Raw genomic sequence first — 20,798 nt, forward strand, 5'->3', positions numbered from 1 at the left:
GCCACTTCATCCGATGGCAATGAAACAGATTAGAATTGACATTTTTTTAGTACAGTTTAGAAAAGGAAAGCTACCTTTTTTAATAGTTAATTGTGGTCCAGCAGTTGTCAAATACCCATATATATAGTGCAATGGATCCTGCATAGATTTGGGGCACCTGAGACCATTTTTGTGAATTTGTTCACGTTTATATAGTGAATTTTTCTAACAATTATAAATTCTACAAACATTCCAGATCTGTGTCATTTTAATTTATCTAGATAATATTGTGCAATTCCCGAGATATCTCCTGGTATATTCCTGGTTACGATGAGAGTTGAAATTACAACTTTCGCAATCCCCCACACAGCAATCAGCAGCTGCTTTTAAGATGAAATTGCACACAAGAAGATCATGATAGCAGCGGTGGGTTACTGCAGTTTTCTGAGATTCCTGACATCTCTCTCACATCAAGCAAAATGCTTGTCCCTTTATCTTTTCCCTATGTGTCACCCCCAGAATGTCTTTTCTTTCTGTAGTACCTGAGTGTCTAAAACAAGGAAGCCGGTGTCTGCATCTGACAAGCCTGGGAAATAAAGTCTCTTTTCTCTGTTTGCCTTGTCTTCTGCCCTCTGTCATTCTTTCCCTAGTGTGGGTTTTTTGCTGCTGAGAAATAGGCATTCACCTTTGCAGTGTGTGATAGTGTGTGTATATACTATGTATAACCAAGTGGAACTGTAGCAGAGAAATGTGTTAGAATCAGGTTACAGTGTAGTGTTCTCTATGAAGTCATATTTTATTGTGGGTTTTCTTAATAACTTAAAATGTAATATCTATATAATATCAAGATTATTCACATCACTCTAGTTTAGTCAGGCAATAGTAAAGGAAATTCTGGTTTTCAATTGAGCCTACTAGCAGCAACAAAATAGAAAAATAAAAACAAATCTGGGGAAATTGTTCAGATACAGTTACAAGTGTAACCTCAAAACTAATTGTGTGGAAATAGATCTGGGCAATTGTTGGCTAATATGGCCAAGTTGCAATGTCCTCACCAATCTATTAGAGCATTACATAATCCAATCCTACTACATCCGCCCATGTGGTATCCACTCCTGATAAAGTATCTTCATTTCAGCATTATTATGAGTCTTTATATAGGGCTCCTCAGGGGATTGGTATGAAATACCTGTGGCCGACTAGCCTCCCCCCATCCCTCTCTTTGTGGTGCCTAACCCTAACCTCCCTACGAGGTGCCTAACCCTAACCTCCCCACGCTGGTGCCTAAACCCTCCTCCCCACAGACTAACCGTAATGATCTCCAGGAGATGCCTAACCCTAATTTCCCCCAGGGGTCCCTAAACCTAAGCCCCCCTTCCCTTGGCTAATGCACATACTTACCCCGGATCCCTCGTTCGGGATTCCGGCGTTGGTATATCGACAGCCGGCATCCCGTCCACCAGCAAATTCACAAATTCATCCCCCCCTCAGGAATTTCTCTGCTTACATTTGGATTTGTTGAATGAGGTGAGACTTCCTAAACGTTCTCCTGCCCAGAGTTAAAGTATGACTATTACAGAGATAGAGGTATCTGATATTATTTCTCGTCTTCATAATTATACATCTCCAGGTCCCGACGGATTTTCTGGGGAGTATCATAAGATGTTACAGCCACAATTGGTCCTGTTTCTCACTACTTTGTATCAGGGTTTATTGGATGGCCGTCTCCATTATCAAAAAGTTAATAAAGCATATACTATATTTATACCTAAATCGTCCAAATATCCAGAAATGATTAAATTTTATAGGCCTATTACACTTTTGATCAGGATTTTAAAATATTGACTAAAATAATGGCCAACCACCTTCAATTATTTTTACCTAGTATCCTGACACACCATCAGTTGGGATTCACACGTGTTAGATTTTTGATAAAAGGGTTTAGAACACCTCTGGCAACTATTGTGTCTCACTCAATCTCCTCACCCCCTTTGGAAGCAATGCAATTGAACTTGGATGCTTAAAAGGCATTTGACAAATGTCTTGGGGTCATTTGCTTAAAATCTTTGAATTACATGATTTTGGTGGATTTTTTTCTGACCTGTTTCACTTTTTATACTGTTCACAAACCACTGCCCTGATAATTAATGGCACCTGTAGCTCCCTCCATTACAATGACAAAGGGCAATCAATAAGGATGCCCCTTATCGCCATTGTTAGTTAATATAGCTTTGGATCCATTATTGAGCATTCTCCATTCCTGGCCAGATTTTAAAGGTATTTTGGTGGTTTTCCATGAGTTTAAAATCCAGGCCTTTGCTGATGACTTATTACTTTATATTTCAGATCCAGATTCTTAGATAATGAATTACCACATCATATGATCTTAATATGAGGTCACTTGTCTGGGAGCATGTTGTCCTATGTAGGTAGGATCCATTTATTAAAAATTTTGGGACTTTGGCCCTGATTCAGAGCCGGACGCTCTGACCAGAGCGCTCGCTCTGAATCAGGGCCCACCTCCATAATTATGGAGCGTCCTCCTGGACGCTCATATAGCTGTGGGTCACCACCCACAGCATATACGAGCGTGCAGGATGATGGTCGCGATGGTCTTGACCATCGCGACCATCGCCACTGCGAGCCGAAGCCTGCTGTTGAGTTTCTCAACCGCAAGGCCCGGAGTGATTTTGGCTCTATCAGAGCCAAAATCACTCCCACTGACATCACTAGTGATGTCAGTGGGGCCGGCTTCTGACGGTAGGCGTTCCCTTGGGAACGCCCCCGTCTGGGAGGCACGCCCCCGGCACGCCCACCAAGGGGGCGTGCTGTCAATCAACATCGACAGCACGCCCCCTTTGATCAGACACAACGAGCGAAGGAAAGTCACTCGCTCGTCGCGTCTCGCGCATGCCCACGACGGAGCATGCACACCATCGACCCACTTGCGAGCGGACAGCCGCTCGCGAGTGGGTCTGAATCAGGCCCTTTATTTGGCGGATTAAACGTCCTTGAATTGGCTTGCTGAAGCTCCAATAAACCGGGCTAATGGAGGGGTTATCCTACCTAATTTAAAATTGTATAGTCATACTGGAGTTTTGAGATACATACGAGACTGAATGCATAGGATGGACCTGTATACTGACTCAAAGCTGGATCAGTCTTTTCTACCTAATCAGCACCTATTGATGTTCCCCCATTCCCATAAACACGAATTATCCGAGGACATTATTAGGAACCCCTTGCTGAGGGTTGCGTGGTGAGTTTGGCACTTTACAAGAAATAAAAATAATTTAAATTGTCACCATTCTCTCTTTCTCCATTACTTTTAAATGGGAAGGCTTCTGCACCCTTCTCATTGTGGGCTGATAGGGGGGTTCTTACGTCCGAGCATTGATTAACATTAAAAACTGTCAGCCTTATCGAGTGGCGTGGTTAGTGGATAAATATGGACTACCACAATCCCATTCACTGTGTGAGCTCAATGATACGAAGCCATTCCTCAGAAAACTGGCCCAATTTGTTTGATCTCTTATTGGCTAGACCTATTGAGGAATGGGGGGCTATTTCTCTTCATTATAAAATTCTTCAGACTCCTTTAGATCATACTAAAATATCTACACGGTTATCTTCTTGGTGTACTGTATTCCCCCATATTACCATGGAAAGCCTTATTACGCTCATTCCTTTACTCTCATCTAGCATGTATAGAGAAATGTTTTATGACATCTATGATAATGGATATATTTCTCTCCACCTCAGGTCCTTGATGGAATTGTCAGATACTAGAGTTTGCCCTAAGTGTGGGGCTTCTGAGGCAACTTTTATACATTCTATTTGGGATTGCCCCCTTATACATAGATTTTGGTCATCAGTCAATTAGATTTGTATTGACGGAGTGGATTATTTTGGGTATTATGCCACCATATGTATCGGGTAGAGGGGAAAGTAAAAAATTATTATTGGTTATATCAGCAGTGGCCAGTAAATGTATACTACAGATGTGGACCCATGCAGATTCCCCAGCGGTTTCTGTATTCCGGGCTAAACTATTTTTTGCCTTCCAAATGGACTGGTTAGAAACTACCTTGTATACAGAGACTATAAAGGCTTCTTTTTTCCAGCTGTGTGAGGGTTTTATAGACTCCTTTACTTTGGCCCTAAAATGCCAAATACATTTGTGCTTTCGTAGTACTTCTTGGTATGAAACCCGGATTCTATTGGCTGATCCACCTATTTCTTTATTTCTTTGTCTTCTACAAACTGAGGTGGGTTATGTTTATGTTTGGGTCCCTTTCCCCTTTTTGTTTATTTTATTGGATTTTTTTTTCGCTCAAGGGGATGTACCTGCCATGTCTAGATTGCTCTGGATACAATGTGCCATTTTTTTCTCATGTCTTTTGATGGAAATGTTTTTCTGATTAATACACTGTATTACACACATATATATTTATATATATATATATATATAAGTAGACAGGCATTTGCAGTGGCGTAAGTTCATCCCAGTCGCCTGGAGGCAAGTTAGAGTTGTGCGCCCCACCCCCTTTCCCCCGACGAAAGGGGAAATTAATAAGGTGCATATATATCTATCAATATATATACGCGCACGTGCGAATGGCGGCAATATAGATTTAGTATTATCGGGACTAGGACCCAATAATCAATAAATATGACACTTTGGGGCTGCATATTAATTTATGTATAAATGCATTCAGTTTATATATCCATCACACAGCTCTTTCCGTTCACTCAGATCTCCCCCCCCCCCCCACACACAGCTGACTCAGATCTCCCCAAACAGCTTCCTACCCCCTCACTCAGCTCCCCGGCTCACACAGACACAAAGATCAGGGTGAGCAGCCCAATGCCTGACAGCCGTTTTGGTGCAGACAGGCACCTTCTTCCTGGGGCAGCGTGATCATTGTTTTCACATGGAGTGATGAGTATATGTGCTTATATGATGATATGGAAAACTCTCCTTTTGAAAATGCACTTTATGCAGAATTTGCACTATAGCACTATTGTGGAACTGATTGTGGGATACATGCCCTGTACTATAGAAATACATTTTATTGCATTTGAATTGGTGTGCTGATCGTCTGTTCTGCTTCCGCTGTATTTAATTCCTTATAGTCATGCACCCTATTATTGTGTCAATTTTAAGTGTGCAGATTTTTCTATTATATATATATATATATATTGTGACAGAGTTAGGTTAGGGGGTCCCTCTCCTGGGTAGAGGACTCCTTCCTTACACACACACACAGCAGCAGGGAAGCAGCACACCAGTCTGGATGCAAGTACAAGCTGGTCGGCGCCAGTCTTTATTGTACAATGTCAGAAATAACACAAAGAAAACATAAACGTAAATCCTAGCCCTGTCGGGGCACTAACTTCACAGGTAGTTCCCTCACTACCAGAACCTGGCAGGGCCTAATGCCCTCGCCAGCAACAAAGCACAGCACAGTACTCACAGATAGGTTTTCCAAGTGTCTCTGAGCAAACTCCCTGTCTGCTCTCCCAGGTGAGACCATCAGCCCTCAACACACTAGGCTTATATTGGCCACTCTCAGGTGGGAACCCAAGCAAGCCTGTTACCAGGCTGCGAGAACCAAAACCTGGAGTGGCCGTGGGTGGAGCCCTCCCTCTCCTCTCACCCACAACCCCCAGGTCCCAAACCGGCTTTTCAAAAAGCCGAAACTCAAGCCTGCTACACTGCAGACTTTCTCCTGGGGATTTTAAACACATAGGACAGGAATCTGGGATAAATGTCCCTGCCACAGACCACTTTACCAGTGATCCTATCACAATATATATATCTATATATACCTTTAATAGGTCTTCATTGTATTTGTTATTTATTTTATCTTTTGAACTATGTAAAGTATTATTGCTCTGATGAATAAATAGGTGTTAAAAAAATACTAATTTGGGTTCTTGGGTTCCCCTACCTTATCCTGAAGATACCCTTAGAACACATTGAAACACTGGATGATGTCAACATAATCCATTATATACATGTATGGATTTTCTGACTTTACAGTTATATGACAGGCATATTATAGAGAAATTGCTTTGTTCCTTTGTCTCGCACATAATATACACATAATGCATCATGTTAATGCTTGCAGCTGTGTGTGCATCTATATATATGTGTGTGTTTGTGCAGAACGGAATAAATTGCATTAATAATATATGTGCATGTGTGCATGAAGACACACAGAAAGGGTGGAAGCGGGTACTGGAGTGTGTATATGGATGATGGGGTTTCTGTGTATATTTATACAATTATTAAGATATATAAATGTGAAACTGTATTTTACAATTTGTATTTCCCTACATGAATTTCACAGTGTGGGATCAAATTTAGAAACAGCATTAAAGACGAGAAAAGAAAAATGGTTAGAAAGTGGAATTACTCCGACAGAGGCCACATTAAAATGTGATTTTAAGAGAAGGGTTTTTTTTTTCATCTCCCTCTGAGGACGTTTGAGACTGCGAGTCAGTGACTGCAAAATCCCATTGCAAAGTTCATCAGGAATCGTGTTCCAGCTGCTGGAGTGATAGATAGGTTTAATTACACTGAATTACTGCGGCAACAGCCGCTCCGCTCTCCCCGAAGTCATTAAAAAGAAAGGATTTTTCAGAGCTGGTCACTGGCCCAGGCTGGGCCTTTAGAATGGAGGCAACGTAGTTTGTGGGCCAGAGGTCAGAAGTGGCTCAAACTTGTCATCTTCAGCTGATTTCCTATGAGTCTCACCGCTCAGGATTTTCTCTGGATCAGTTGCTCATTGGCAGACCGCTGCCACTGAAATGACAAATAGACATTTTAATTTGAGTGGCATCCATCTTTTTTTTTGTGACCTTCTTCGGGTCTTTTTTGTTCCCTTGTGCCCCGTGGGAAATAGATTGTATTGTTTGCTAGTTGCTCACACTGACTACACTGCCTGGTAAAATGTTGACAGTTTTCCAATTTCTAGTTCCCCAAATAAAACCAGGTTATTTTTTTTTTTAATGCAGTGATTGTACTCACACTGAATGGAGTATCAATTGCAGAGGCATCTGTTCCCAGCTACTCCCATACCTATGATCATTTAAAATAATTAGAGATTGACTTCTGTACAATGCATTGAGCCATTGTCATTTTGCTTTGTTTCAGGTCTCGAGAGTTCCAGTAGAATCATGTGGGCAATATACAACGTGCGGAGAGTGTCTGAGTTCTGGAGACCCACATTGTGGCTGGTGTGTGCTGCATAACATGTGAGTATAGCCCAGAGACTTGGCTTGTGTGCTTTTCATCTCCCTCCCACCATCCATGATAAGATGTACCAACTAAATTACATGGCATTGTTTTTTTTATTATATAGAATTTTCTCCTTGTGGGCACATTTGAACACTGTCATATTTTTGACATATTTGTGTCCCTCTTCAGGACTTTACATAGACAGCACTAAATTCTGATGTAAGGTAAAGCTGATCACATATGCTGCGGCATGCATGAAATAGGCTCATTATAAAGCTGGCAGGAAATGTCATTATATAGGCCTCTATATGTGACCATCTTCTGACTGCACTAACAAGATCTAATTTGTTCCGGAACGGCTATGGCTGAGATCCAAGAACCATGGCCAAATTGGGCATAGATCCTGACACTCAGCCTGAGCAGCCAGCTTTGGGAATCAAATATATCCAAGAAGGGAGCATGTCCCTAATTGTTTAACCCATGAAGTGCCATAGTGCCAAGCTCTTTACTGAAGCTGATTTATACATAAAATGCACATTTTCCCCTGTCTTCTTATTACATATTACATTACATGAGGTATCAAGTCTTTTGGAGATCTGGCAGGTTTTTGTCTCTAAGCTATAAACCAAGAAAAGAAGGTTATAAAAAAAAAAAGCTCTTATCAAGCCAGAGTAACAACCTCCACTTAGCATTTATACCCACAATAAATACCACAGTATTACAGAGACTTTCAGGAGAGCGTTAGGTACACAGAGACACAAGCTTACTTTTGTCATACAGAAAATCAATCTGATACAACAATACTTATGGTCTATATACTCCCATGACATATAGCTTGTGGTATTGCTGATTCTGTACATGTGGAACTATTTCCTCATCCATTTCCACATCCTAGTAGTGACTCCGTCTGCAAATGACTTTATGCGTCTGTGCCTCAAGGCATCAAAATCACATTTTCAGATATGCAGGGTCAGCGACTCATTTTTCCGGCAAAATCCTCCATACTAGTTTCATATTAGTGCTGTAGAATTGAATTATGCTCAGGTACAGCATTTATTTTCTGATTATACCTTACATTTATTCTTTTGTTTTAGAAAACCAATTAACCTAGATACTAATATACATTAGGAATATATTATGCTTCAGTAATATATTTTTATCATGTATTCATAAAACAATGGTTTTCTAAGTGATCTGTATTGATAATGTAATAGTTTCTCATATATACATATATATGTATGTAACTGCTTTGATAGAAGGGCTCAAAGGGGTCAATTTAATTAGCCATGAGTCAGCTCGCTATGCGAGTAACTGCGGCCATATGCCGCACTTATGGTACTGTAGTTGCGGACTTCAAGTCACAGCTGTGTAAATAAATGTGAGAGTCCAGGACGAGATGGGACAAGATGAGGGTCTGTTTCTGGCAACTCCACGCCATTGCGATGGCACTTCACCTCGCTTGCCCTTAATTGAATTGACCACAAAGTATATTTCTGGTTAGTGTTGGGTTATATTTGTAAAGTCATTTGACAACAGCCTACTTTCCCTATAAATTGATGTTTGTGAAAGAGATCATAGATTTGTCATGCATAAAATCTTCAAATGCGGATACAAGATAATAGAATCATGCAGGAGTTATCTACGTATTCAACAAAAAAGAGAACTTTACAGAATAATTAACAATATCATATGTATCAATATGTATCAACATTTAAAGTCTTCTGCTCCTAGGTGTTCCCGAAAGGATAAATGTGAACGAGCAGAGGAGCCATTCCGGTTTGCGGCTAACATAGATCAGTGTGTTAAGGTTACCATACAACCCAACAGCCTTCCGGTGTCCGAGCACAGCCTGCCGGTAAGAGACAGATACATGGTTTTCTATAGATGTTCCATTAACATGTACAGAGAAGAGTGGCAATGAAAAGAACAGTTTACATGTAAAGACAACCTTTTTGTGGCTTGGTTATTGTTGCTTTAGATAACTTGCTCTTAACATAGGGCCCAAATTATTGTGTAATTCCAAATGAATGTAGGATGACATGGGATGTTATTATACAGGGTCAGTTAACATAGAGTTGTTATTATCTTAAATATAATTTCCCATTAATAGGCATTTTAGAACACATACCCTCTCATTAGAATTATATGGGTCTAAGGACCTTATTCAGACTAGGGATGTGCAGGCTCGGATAGGTTCGAGTTTGCACGTGGAGTTCGGATTTTTCCCTCCAAAAAAACGGAACTCAGAACGAGGCAAAACGTCATCTTACATGGACGAACATCATCATTCCTGGTCTTTTGTCCAGGAATGATGATGTTCGTCCATGTAAGATGACGTTTTGCCTCGTTCTGAGTTCCGTTTTTTTGGAGGGAAAAATCCGAACTCCACGTGCAAACTCGAACCTATCCGAGCCTGCACATCCCTAATTCAGACCTGCTCACTAGACTGCGTTCGCACGCAGCCTGCCGATGTTTGCAATCTGCGCATGCGTATAAGTCGCAGTACGCGTGCGCAAACTAGTCCATGCGATCGGGAAGCATTCGCTTGCTGCGCATAGCCAACTCGCTAGAATGAGTGACAGGACAAGCCCTTTATGAGTGGTAACAGGGAATGGCGATGGAAACGGGGGTGTGGTGGTGCAAATGCAGGTGGGCCTGAGCGTCATAGTACACGTCACATGGTCGTTTTACACACTGAAGCACTTGCAGTGCTTGCAGTAGGGTATGGTCAGCCACAAGTGCTGCGTACGCTTCCGATGATACTCAATGTTACCGATTGTTGTATACACTTCCTGGAGATGACGTGGGAAAGTGGGCGTCTTATGACAGGCTGGTGGGTGTCTAAATTCACACCACGATCGCTCGCCAAGACATAGTGGGCATGCTAATGCTTTGCCGTGCGACTACCAGCCTGACTACCCACAGCTTTAACGAGCGGCCAGTTTGATGGCCGAGACCATCGGGGCTTGCAACGGGACCCTTGTGGTAGGGAACGCCTCCGTTTGTGTAGCCACCCCGCCCCACCTACAAAATGGGACGAGCTGTCGATCACCATCGACAGCCGCCCCTTTTGTAGTGAGTCCTGGAGCGAGAGAATTTCTCTCTCGCTCCGGGACTTGCGCACGTGCAGTGCGGCCGCTGCGCATGTGCAGGGCCACATCATCGACCCGCCTGCGAGCTCATAGGCGCTCGCGAGCAGGTCTGAATGTACACCAGTACAACAATCTGTACACCAACTTGAAAGAGATCTTTAGGTGCGTATCCACTACGCGATATTAATGGACGACTGAACGATAACAATATAGTTATCGTTCAGTCGTCCATTAATCGTTCACTGATCGGGCAGTAAAATGTCGGCAATGACCAGCGATACGCGTTCCCGCTGGTCTTTGGCGGCATCGCTCATCACCCGAGCATGCTAGACAACCTGACGACATCGTTCAACGTGAGCATTGTGCAGTTTAATGAACGACTGAACGATAACGATGTCGTTATCATTCAGTCTTTCACAGTCGGGTAGTGGATACCCGCCTTTAGTCAGACAGCGCTGTGCTAACAGGACTTTGTAATAAACACTAAACATGAGATTTGAGTAACAAATAACATTTAATATCTACACATCATAAATGTACCATATGCAACATATAATAAAATGTAACAGATTACAAAAGCACAATTGCAGGGCTGGGCTGGGTGGCGTCTGCTCCCCGGACCATTGTTATATTGCTGGTTTGGGACCGCAGGTGCGCATCTTACATCCAGGAGAGGAATGCAGAGTGTATCAGGAGGCTGGGCTTTCCAGGTTTCAGGGGTAATACCGTTCTGGACCCAGGGCTTTGATCTAGGCACTGGTATACAGTGTCCGGCCCCTCCCCTGGGACCAATGACCACTTTTCAGTCTCGCCTCTACTTTCCTGTCTCCCATCATCCTGTCAGCTCTGCACGTCTACTCCTCCTAGTATCCTACCTGGTTCCTGATGTCTCACTCTGATTTCTCCACCCTCCCGTCATACAGTAGCTGCCTCCATCAGCTTTAGAAACCTGGTACTGTATGTGACTAGGGGCTGGGATAAAGGTTAAAGGTTAAGGTTAAGTAATGGCAAGTTGATACTAGCCAGGGTTAAAAAAAATCTGTTTATGTAAATTCTAGAAATGTAAAAAAGTTATACAGTTTTGATATGTTTGCATAACAACCAATAGCTTTATAAAGGACATTTCTGTGGAAGCCACATATGAATTAATAAAAGGTTAACTCTTCTAAACATACGTCAATTTATTTTTCAATATTTATTTTTCCATTTTCACTACTATATACTGTAAATATACACTACATAACAATATTCATTTTCCAGTATACATTTGTAATTCCTGATATAGTCAGTGCAAAATGATCTCTCTGTATATATTTATACTACACCTACATTAGAGCAACCAGGCCTACATTGTATTTTTTTGTCGTTCCTGTTTTGCGTTGTATTTGTTGGTAGAAGAACTTTAGCCACTGTGTTGTTGTTGCCCCCTAAGCTGAATGTTGTCAGAGCCCCTGATTATAGGTAATTATAAGTATATCTTCTCTCCCTTAGCTTACTTTGGAAGTCAGTGATGTCCCAGATCTATCCGCTGGTGTGACCTGCTCCATTGGTAACATTACTAGGGTTGAAGGACAAGTATCTGGCAATCGTATTGTCTGTATTTCCCCAGCTGCAAAAGATGTTCCCATAATCCCTGCAGATCAAGGTGAGGTCTCTTAGATAAGTTAATTATTACTGGGGTGCGGAATAAGTAGATAAATGTAAGCGCTGATGCAATCTTAATAAATCGTACTGTTATATGAAAAGCTCATTCATATGCTAATAATATAGCAAATAAATTGAGTAGACATATTCATGGTTTACAGGATCATCAATAAGTTAGACCATACTTACCTACTCTGCTGGAAGTTGCAGGAGGCTCCCGAATTTTCGGGAGCCTCCCGCAACTGTGCAGTTGTCTCATCATAATGAAAAGAGCAAATACTGAGAATTACACCTGGCATGTAAAATTAGAAAAGTTGTTGAAATGGCACAATCACGCCTGTAACCGTGCCACAGAGCTCCAGGTAAAGAAGTAGTTTCTGCACAAATAAAGCACATGAGACAATTGAGTGCATAATCCATTGTTCAGAGGACAAAACTGTACCCTGTGTCCCAAATAAACATGATCTATCTGTATGTGCATGCAGTCTATATACATCCCTGACAGCATGCATGTACAGTAGCAGCAGCCAGTCAGCAATTGTTAACAATAGTTGCATAATAGTCTACAGATACAGCATCGTCATATCCTCCTTCTCCACCATTTATTATCTATATAAAAAAAACACCCCAAAACTGTTTTTAAAAGTTTCTTGGCACATTACCAGGGGCTGTAAACAGAAATGCGGACAAGCACTAAATGCTATGTTGAAATCCTGATGAATGTAACCACAGGCGGATATTCATACCCTTAGTCAGAAAATACTTTGCACTCAACTGTACAGTAAACTGGATTTAATTTGTTGCCATGACATAAGAACCTGTACCTATATGTATTTGTGAATGATATTAATATCTCTTTTATATAAAGCAACTTAGGTTTAGTGGCTCTTTAATATATCTATTTCACAGTGGCTTTCAGGAAAGCATGTAGCTTAAAATCAGGATATAATGCCCAGAGGGTGATTTAAGTCTCAGACACTTTTGGAAATCACATAACGGAAAAAATCCAAGAACTTGGAAGAGATTTTAGTATGCCTAGAAGCTTATGTGCAGAGGGGAGCCTGTTACTTACAGAAGATAGAGATTATCCCTTTTGGGGAACAAGGAAGAAAAAGGATTATTTCCTGACGTCAGGGAAAGTCAGAGTGCTGGGAGGATTCCCTGAGTGCTTATTCCTCTTACATGTCAACTGCTGGAGTACTAAACTCAATAAAATAAAAATATGTAAATGTTTCTGTATATACAGGGTGGCCATTATTAAACTTTCCCTATTCAGAGCCATCTGTAGCTTGAGCTACCAATCAGAATGACACCACATTTAGTAAGGAGAAAAATTAGGACATGGGAAGCAGGATTCTGCGAAAAGAAATTGAATAACAAGACTAAACTGTAATAAACGATTGATTTCCTTTATTGTATTACACTAATGACAACACAACTTTGTCTGTCCATTTTCACACTATGTTTACATTGTACAGCGCCATATTCCACCTATCAGCGACTTTTTGCACAATTTGTTTTTTTCACGGAATCCTGCTTCCTGTGTCCAAATTATTCTCCCTACCAAATTTGGTGACATTCTGCTTGTTAGATCAATCTACAGATGGCTCTGAATAGAAGTTTAATTGTGGCCAACCTGTATGTCTCATTTATTATCTGGCTTGATAGAAGCAATATTGTCATTGTTAATGGAAACACAGTTGAAGGATGTTTCATATATATATATATATATATATATATATAATGTATATATGTGTGTGTGTGTCTATGCATGTATGTATGTATTTATGTGTGTATGTATGTATGGGGTGTGTTGTGACATTCTGTTCATCACTGCTATTTTTCCTTACAGACTGGTTTGGGGTAGAGCTTCAGCTGATCTCCGAGGAGACTGGCAAGACGTTTGTGAGCACAGATTTCAAGTTCTACAACTGCAGCGGTCACCAGCTGTAAGGACGACGCTCTCTTGTCCTAAATGTTAATATAGACCTCTTGCCGCTCAAATTGTGTTCAAGCTTAATGACATAATGTGCTGCAGGCATTCTTCCCACTAATCCATGTACTCTGAAAATGGAATGTTTGTAGATGGTTATGAGATATCCACAGTCCATAGCAGTTTCTGGTTGTACTGGACCCTGCACAGTATTTTTCTCTTAAACATCTTTGTTTCTGATTCCATCTTTACTAGAAAGTCATGTGTTAGACAGAAGTAGGATGTTTTTATGAGCAGTGGTATAGAAAATAAATTATTATTACTCAGTATTTCCAAAAAAAAAAGAGTTGTTCAAAAATTGAAGCTGTAGTTCAAATCTTTCAAAATAAAGAGATATAGAGATCACTGCTGATGTGTTATTCAAATGTAATATTATAATAAAATGCATATGAGTCGTTATGCTATATAGCTATTAGAGAGTAAAAATAATAAAGCACATATTTGTCCTGTACATAAAAATACATAAAAATGTGATATCCAATGCTACCCTGCTGGTGAAGGGGAATAGAGACCTGTTATTTATACTGGCAGGAAATTCATCCTTGTCGTATCCTTGTTCAGTCTGCCCATCCACCACAGGAGACAAGCTACTTCTCCCGTCTGTACTAGTCACAGACCAGCACTACTTACTGGTACCACAGCTATTGATAACAGCCCATCCATATATTCTATGTGTAAGAAAACAAAAATAGGAGGACATTTTGAAAGTAGAGTAGAGTAGAATAAAACACACAGTACTACAAAAATGTTAGTTTTACATCAACATTGATAACCTCTACTCTATCAGTGTGTTGTGTGCCTTTAATGTACATTTTCTGTGTGAAACTGTATTATATAGTATAGTGCATTATAACTGTAATAGAGAAAAACAATATTTTCCCAGAAAATCTAAGAGTACGTGTGCAACATTAATGCCCCTCCATTCCTGCTCCCTTTTCTTCTTTGTGTCCCAGACTGCTTCAGTTATACTTATATAGTATCCCTATGGTCATTTTCATCCATAGCCACTCAAGGTTTTCAGAAAACAGAGTGATTTAATGATCGCAGGTTGGAGTTCAGAGCAGAGAGGGCGACAGTAACATGATGTATGTAAGTCAGGTGTTTAGATCTTAGCTGGTATAAATATTGAGGTTGTGTTGACGGATGGAATTTGCCACTAGTGTGTAACTGGAGATGCTAATAGCAAATATATGTATATTTAATGTATGTCAACGTGAGGCAGTGTTTATGCAGCACAAGTCATATATGGCTTCAGGGAGCCTGTATTGTTTATCCTCGCCCATGTCCAGTGTATATGCAGAGGAAGCCGCTGTTTATTCTAGCTGGCTGGTTCTGGAGATGTCCCAGCTTTTTTTTATTCCTGAGAACCTCTGTGGCTTGCATGAAAAAATAAATATTGGATCTTTAAAAGAAAGCATAGCACTAGGAGATGACCAGGCTGTGTCTTAGCCCGTAATCCATTTACTCAACAGATTCTGGTGATTGTTTTAACCTGCTTGTTATATGAATGCAGAGAGGTTCATTTGTCCATCCTGGCCTTTTTGGGTGGGCTCTTTGTATATAATGCATATATCTGTTTATCAGATTACTCCTTAAAATAAACCCTTCTTGCCGTTTTTAATGTAGATTTTTTCTTTTGCTCTCATATATATATATATATATATATATATATATATATATATACTGCATATGTGTGTGGCTGTGCTCGGTCATTATTTGTATTCATCCTGACAAAGTTTTACCTTTTTTTCCCACTTTTTCTAAAAGCTGCTTATCCTGTGTGAATAGTGCATTTCGCTGCCACTGGTGCAAATACCGCAACCTCTGCACCCACGATCCAACTACCTGTTCCTTTCAGGAGGGCCGTGTCAACGTCTCTGAGGTAGATACATTGTATTAATATTGTATAGCAATCATAGAATGAAAGATATAAATACTACTGCACCATACAGTATGTTTCAGTGGCACTGCAAGCCATGTGAATGCACAGCTACATTCCTTGAGTGCATAATGTAGCAATTACAATGTTTCACTGCTGGAAACATCAAAGGAGAGTGTAGTGTGTATGATTTGTTTTACCTTTTGTAGAAGTGTTCATTAAACTCCATGGCCACAATCTTTTATTTAAAGCGAACCGTATATAGCAGAATATTATATTTACTAATTAATATGAGCGAGAACATCTTTATTGTATCCGTCGCTGAAAGAAAATGATATAAGCAAACAGCAATAGAACAGTGCCACCTAGTGGTTAAATGATCTTACTATTGCTGTCAATCTTGTTACTTTCTGCCAGCCATTAATAGCTTTTTTAAACAATAGCTTGATTTTTATAGCAGAGCCAGGCGATACATACAATTATTTTATGTAAAAGTAATTTGCCACAAACAATATTGTTATTATTGTGGAAAAATACAAACTCAATTTATATGTTCAGCAAAATATGCTGCTGCAGTGCAGGGATACACTGGAACTGTAGAGCCCCACAAGGTATTGGTGACTGTTAGGAAAGAGATTTAAAAAGCAGAGTGTATTTGCATAATGTGTGTTTGTTATCCCAGGGATATTGTTATTTAACTTACTAGAGGTTAGTGGCAAAAGCTATGATGGATTAGTCCATTTCTCTGGGGTTGTGCCGCATATGAACAGCACTCTAGCAGAGTAAGTAATGAAATTTGCTTAAACACGCAGTGTATATATCCGCATCTCTCTCTGGGAGTAAAGACCTGCAGAATGCCAGTTATCAGTACTGCTGTGGAGTAGAAACAGGGATCATGCATGTCTTGGAGAGCTGGCAAACCAGACAAATCCGTGATTACTAAAGCTAACACGAAGGTTTAGGGACAGAAAGCCTATTATATTCTAAACCCTATATCTGTGGGCTGAACAGTGTAGAGATTATATAAGTGAGATTGAGGGGGTTTAGAAGGTACTTATGGGGGACATTTTCTTCTATTTAGGGGAATGGGTGAGTGGGCCACAGAGGACCTGAATTCTGCCTTCCAGATATAATTTTATACGCATTTGTAAGTGCATTTTGACCTATATAGAGATTAACCATCAAACAAACAAACATGACCTATGTAATAAGCTTACTGCATGACAATTGATTTAAGACATAAAGTAGGCTTAGCCAAGCACAGTTTTGAGGTAGAAACAGAAAAGTAGAAATGAAAGTAGAAACAGGATGGACTTTAAAGTGACCACATTTCCACCCCTCATACCATGGACATTTCCATTTGGACCCACATGAGTAGGCACAGATTTTCTCTGGGAGCAGTTCTCATGTATAAGCTACGTGGACAAATAGGTACAGTACATGTGCACCCACACATTTTGCACTTTTGTAAACCACCTTTAATTGGCAAAGGGGTAACATAGTATTAGGCACGATGGCCTTGATTAACAAGGGACTTTTGTAAAGTTAGTCGCTTTGCGCATGTGCTCAAATTCTCAAACATATGTCTACTTAAGGGTATCTTAAGGGAGCATAATAATACGTGCAACTCAAAATACAGCCGTAGTAACATAATCATACCGATGTATTTTTGTGTGATCACAACAGTCACATTTTGACAGCCACTTACAAACCAGCGCCACTGTGCTGTGTGCATCCACTGAACTCTTCAGTCATTGCACATCTTACAAGAAGAGCTATACACTGATGTGCACATATATGGTGCCCACATAGTATATGGATTTTCCTATAAACTAAAGAATGAAATTAAACTTCTATGAGCAGTTCCTGTTTTTGTTTATTTAGTTCAGGGCTGCAGAATTCATTGTACCCATAGTGCATATTGACCTCTTGTTCTACAGCGTGCATATCTAAGGGGTAGAGCCTGCCTTGAGCCTTTTCACCAAAATGTGGTATTAATTTTATATTAAACAGAATTTCCATTTTCCCCAGGATTGCCCACAGCTAATACCCACTGAAGAGATCTTGATCCCAGTTGGAGAGGTTAAGCCGATCACCCTGAAGGCCAGGAACCTTCCCCAACCACAGTCGGGGCAGCGGGGTTATGAGTGTGTTCTGAATATACAGGGTGTGTTACACCGTATGCCCGCTCTGCGTTTCAACAGCTCCAGTGTCCAATGTCAAAACAGTTCGGTGAGTGCTAGTACTGATGTATGATCAGGGCAAGATTACGGGCCACATGGGCCTGGGGCTGAAAATATTCAAGGGCCTATTATGAGAATTCAGAGGAGGTGTGACCAGTGCTGTGCGGGTGTGGTCTGGTCAGTGCCATTTGGGCGTGTAAACCCCCTACACTATCAGCCCCAATTTTCTGACTAAATATGCAAAAGGAATTTTCTTCCTAAATATGCAAAAGAATAAAAATGTCATCATTTTGTGAGGGAAATAGAAATACAATTTTAATACTTATGATTTATGGCCGACCATGTGGCCTGCTGGTGGCTGGTCATCATCATGCTGATGATGGGCCTATTTTTATGTGGAGGCCTGGAGCTGTAGCTCCATCCGCCCCATTGTTAATCTGGCCCTGTGTATGATGGAGACTGAGCATAGCTTGCTGCAACATAATAATCATTACTGCATTTAGTTCTTTGTAGTCAGCAACAAAATGATGACGTGCTGCGTACTGTGTAAAGAAAGCTACTCTAATCTGCACTGTTATAGTGAAATCAAAATATAATGCTGTTGTGTTCCTAGACCTGAGTCATTGTAAATTAGGATGCTATTTAGAAAGGACGGAGCTCTTTATCTAGCCTTTCCCTGTCGCAGCCTGCGGGGGGTCATTTGGAGGAATAAGACAGCAATCTGACAAAAGAGTTGAAGCAAAAAGCTAATTTACAGCAGACTGATAAAGCAGAACGGGGAAGTCTTATCTGCCTCTGCAAGTCCCCAGCTCATGCCGGCTGGATAGAATCCCTAATACAGTTGCTTCTGGCAGTGCAGCAGAGGGTCTGCAGGAGACAGAGGCACACAGGAGAAGGAGTAAATAAACACTTTTACTGAACAAACAGCTACAGGGTGTGAGGAGGTGAAGGGACTTTCTACTCTGGTGCTATGGATCATCCACATTTTGGATTATTTTGCTATGTTGGTAATGTTTTCAGACAGTTAGAAGGAGGTTAATAGCTTCCGTCACAAAAGGCTGATATAAGATCCCTCTTATTTATAATATTATAATAAAGCCTTCTGATAGGCTTGTTATCTGATTCTAAAGGCATGTAAGGAAAATAGAGATAATATTGATGACAATAAGCTGTCACAAGCAGAATGTGTTGATTCATGTGTTGTTTGTGTATGTGCGGGCAGCATGGTATCATATTGGGTAACATTGCTACCTCAGCGTCGGGATCATTAATTGAAATTTCTGAGCAGGGCCCTATTTTGTGGAGTTTATATGTTCTCCCCATGCTTGTTTGGATTTCCTTCCACACTCTATAAACAGACTGGTAAATTAGTTGGATTCTGACAGAATTAATTTGTGTCTATGTCTGGGAATTTCAACTGGAAACTCAAATGGGGCAGGGACTGATGTGAATGACAAATATTCTAATAGTGGTGCTACAGATGTGTCCATATATATCTATTGTCTGTGCGCTACAAGTCGCGCTACACATAACGCAGGAGCATCTTTTCGTGCAACTTTTTTCCTTTACATGCGTCTTTCGCACAGCAGCTTTTGCAGATTAAAATGACATGCAACATGCCTATATTCTGTGAGCGACTGCGGGTGTATCTGCATGCAAAATGCAACGATACAGTGTTATAGCCGCTGACACTGTAACATAGCGTTTGTACGTAGATACACCCACAGTCGCTCACAAAACAAAGGCATGTTGCATATCATTTTAATCTGCAACAGCTGCTTGTGCAAAATATTTACATAGCTGTGCAAATAAGATGCATTTCAAGGTAAAAAGTCACATGAAAAGATGCTCGGCGCTACCGAGTCACGCAATGGCATGGCGCGACCAGAAGGGCTGTTTAACGCTTAACGCTTAAGGAGGGTAGACGTATGAGCACACATCTGTATATACATAAATAACAATAATAAACAGACTGGTAAATTAGTTGGATTCTGACAGAATTAATTTGTGTCTATGTCTGGGAATTTCAACTGGAAACTCAAATGGGGCAGGGACTGATGTGAATGACAAATATTCTAATAGTGGTGCTACAGATGTGTCCATATATATCTATTGTCCGTGCGCTACAAGTCGCGCTACACATAACGCAGGAGCATCTTTTCGTGCAACTTTTTTCCTTTACATGCGTCTTTCGCACAGCAGCTTTTGCAGATTAAAATGACATGCAACATGCCTATATTCTGTGAGCGACTGCGGGTGTATCTGCATGCAAAATGCAACGATACAGTGTTATAGCCGCTGACACTGTAACATAGCGTTTGTACGTAGATACACCCACAGTCGCTCACAAAACAAAGGCATGTTGCATATCATTTTAATCTGCAACAGCTGCTTGTGCAAAATATTTACATAGCTGTGCAAATAAGATGCATTTCAAGGTAAAAAGTCACATGAAAAGATGCTCGGCGCTACCGAGTCACGCAATGGCATGGCGCGACCAGAAGGGCTGTTTAACGCTTAACGCTTAAGGAGGCTAGACGTATGAGCACACATCTGTATATACATAAATAACAATAATAATATGTCATGCAACTGAAACTTTTAAAGCCCCAGAGTCCAAAAGTTAACATTTATTGTCATTTACAAAGATGATCATCATGGTGTTCAGTAAGACCGAAGTGTGCGTATCCTTGTCGCTCTGTAAATGTGGTCCATTGTGTCTGCAGTCATTACTTCACTTACAGTAAGCGTTGGCACCTTGCATCATTATCTATTTGTGAGG

At 40.7% G+C, this 20,798-nt stretch overlaps 1 protein-coding gene across 1 annotated transcript in view; it reads left to right on the plus strand.

The window, feature by feature from the left end:
- PLXNA2 (plexin A2) overlaps positions 1–20,798 on the plus strand; it is a 260,221-nt gene that overhangs the window by 153,892 nt on the left and 85,531 nt on the right. The window contains exons 4-9 of the mRNA XM_088479576.1: positions 7,142–7,242; positions 8,957–9,080; positions 11,809–11,962; positions 13,814–13,910; positions 15,722–15,836; positions 17,865–18,065. Of these exons, the coding sequence (XP_088335702.1) occupies positions 7,142–7,242; positions 8,957–9,080; positions 11,809–11,962; positions 13,814–13,910; positions 15,722–15,836; positions 17,865–18,065 (792 nt within the window). The remainder of the gene's footprint in view (positions 1–7,141; positions 7,243–8,956; positions 9,081–11,808; positions 11,963–13,813; positions 13,911–15,721; positions 15,837–17,864; positions 18,066–20,798) is intronic.

The sequence above is a fragment of the Taudactylus pleione genome, unplaced genomic scaffold, assembly GCF_031769625.1.
Source record: "Taudactylus pleione unplaced genomic scaffold, aTauple2 ptg000242l, whole genome shotgun sequence".
Taxonomy (NCBI): domain Eukaryota; kingdom Metazoa; phylum Chordata; class Amphibia; order Anura; family Myobatrachidae; genus Taudactylus; species Taudactylus pleione.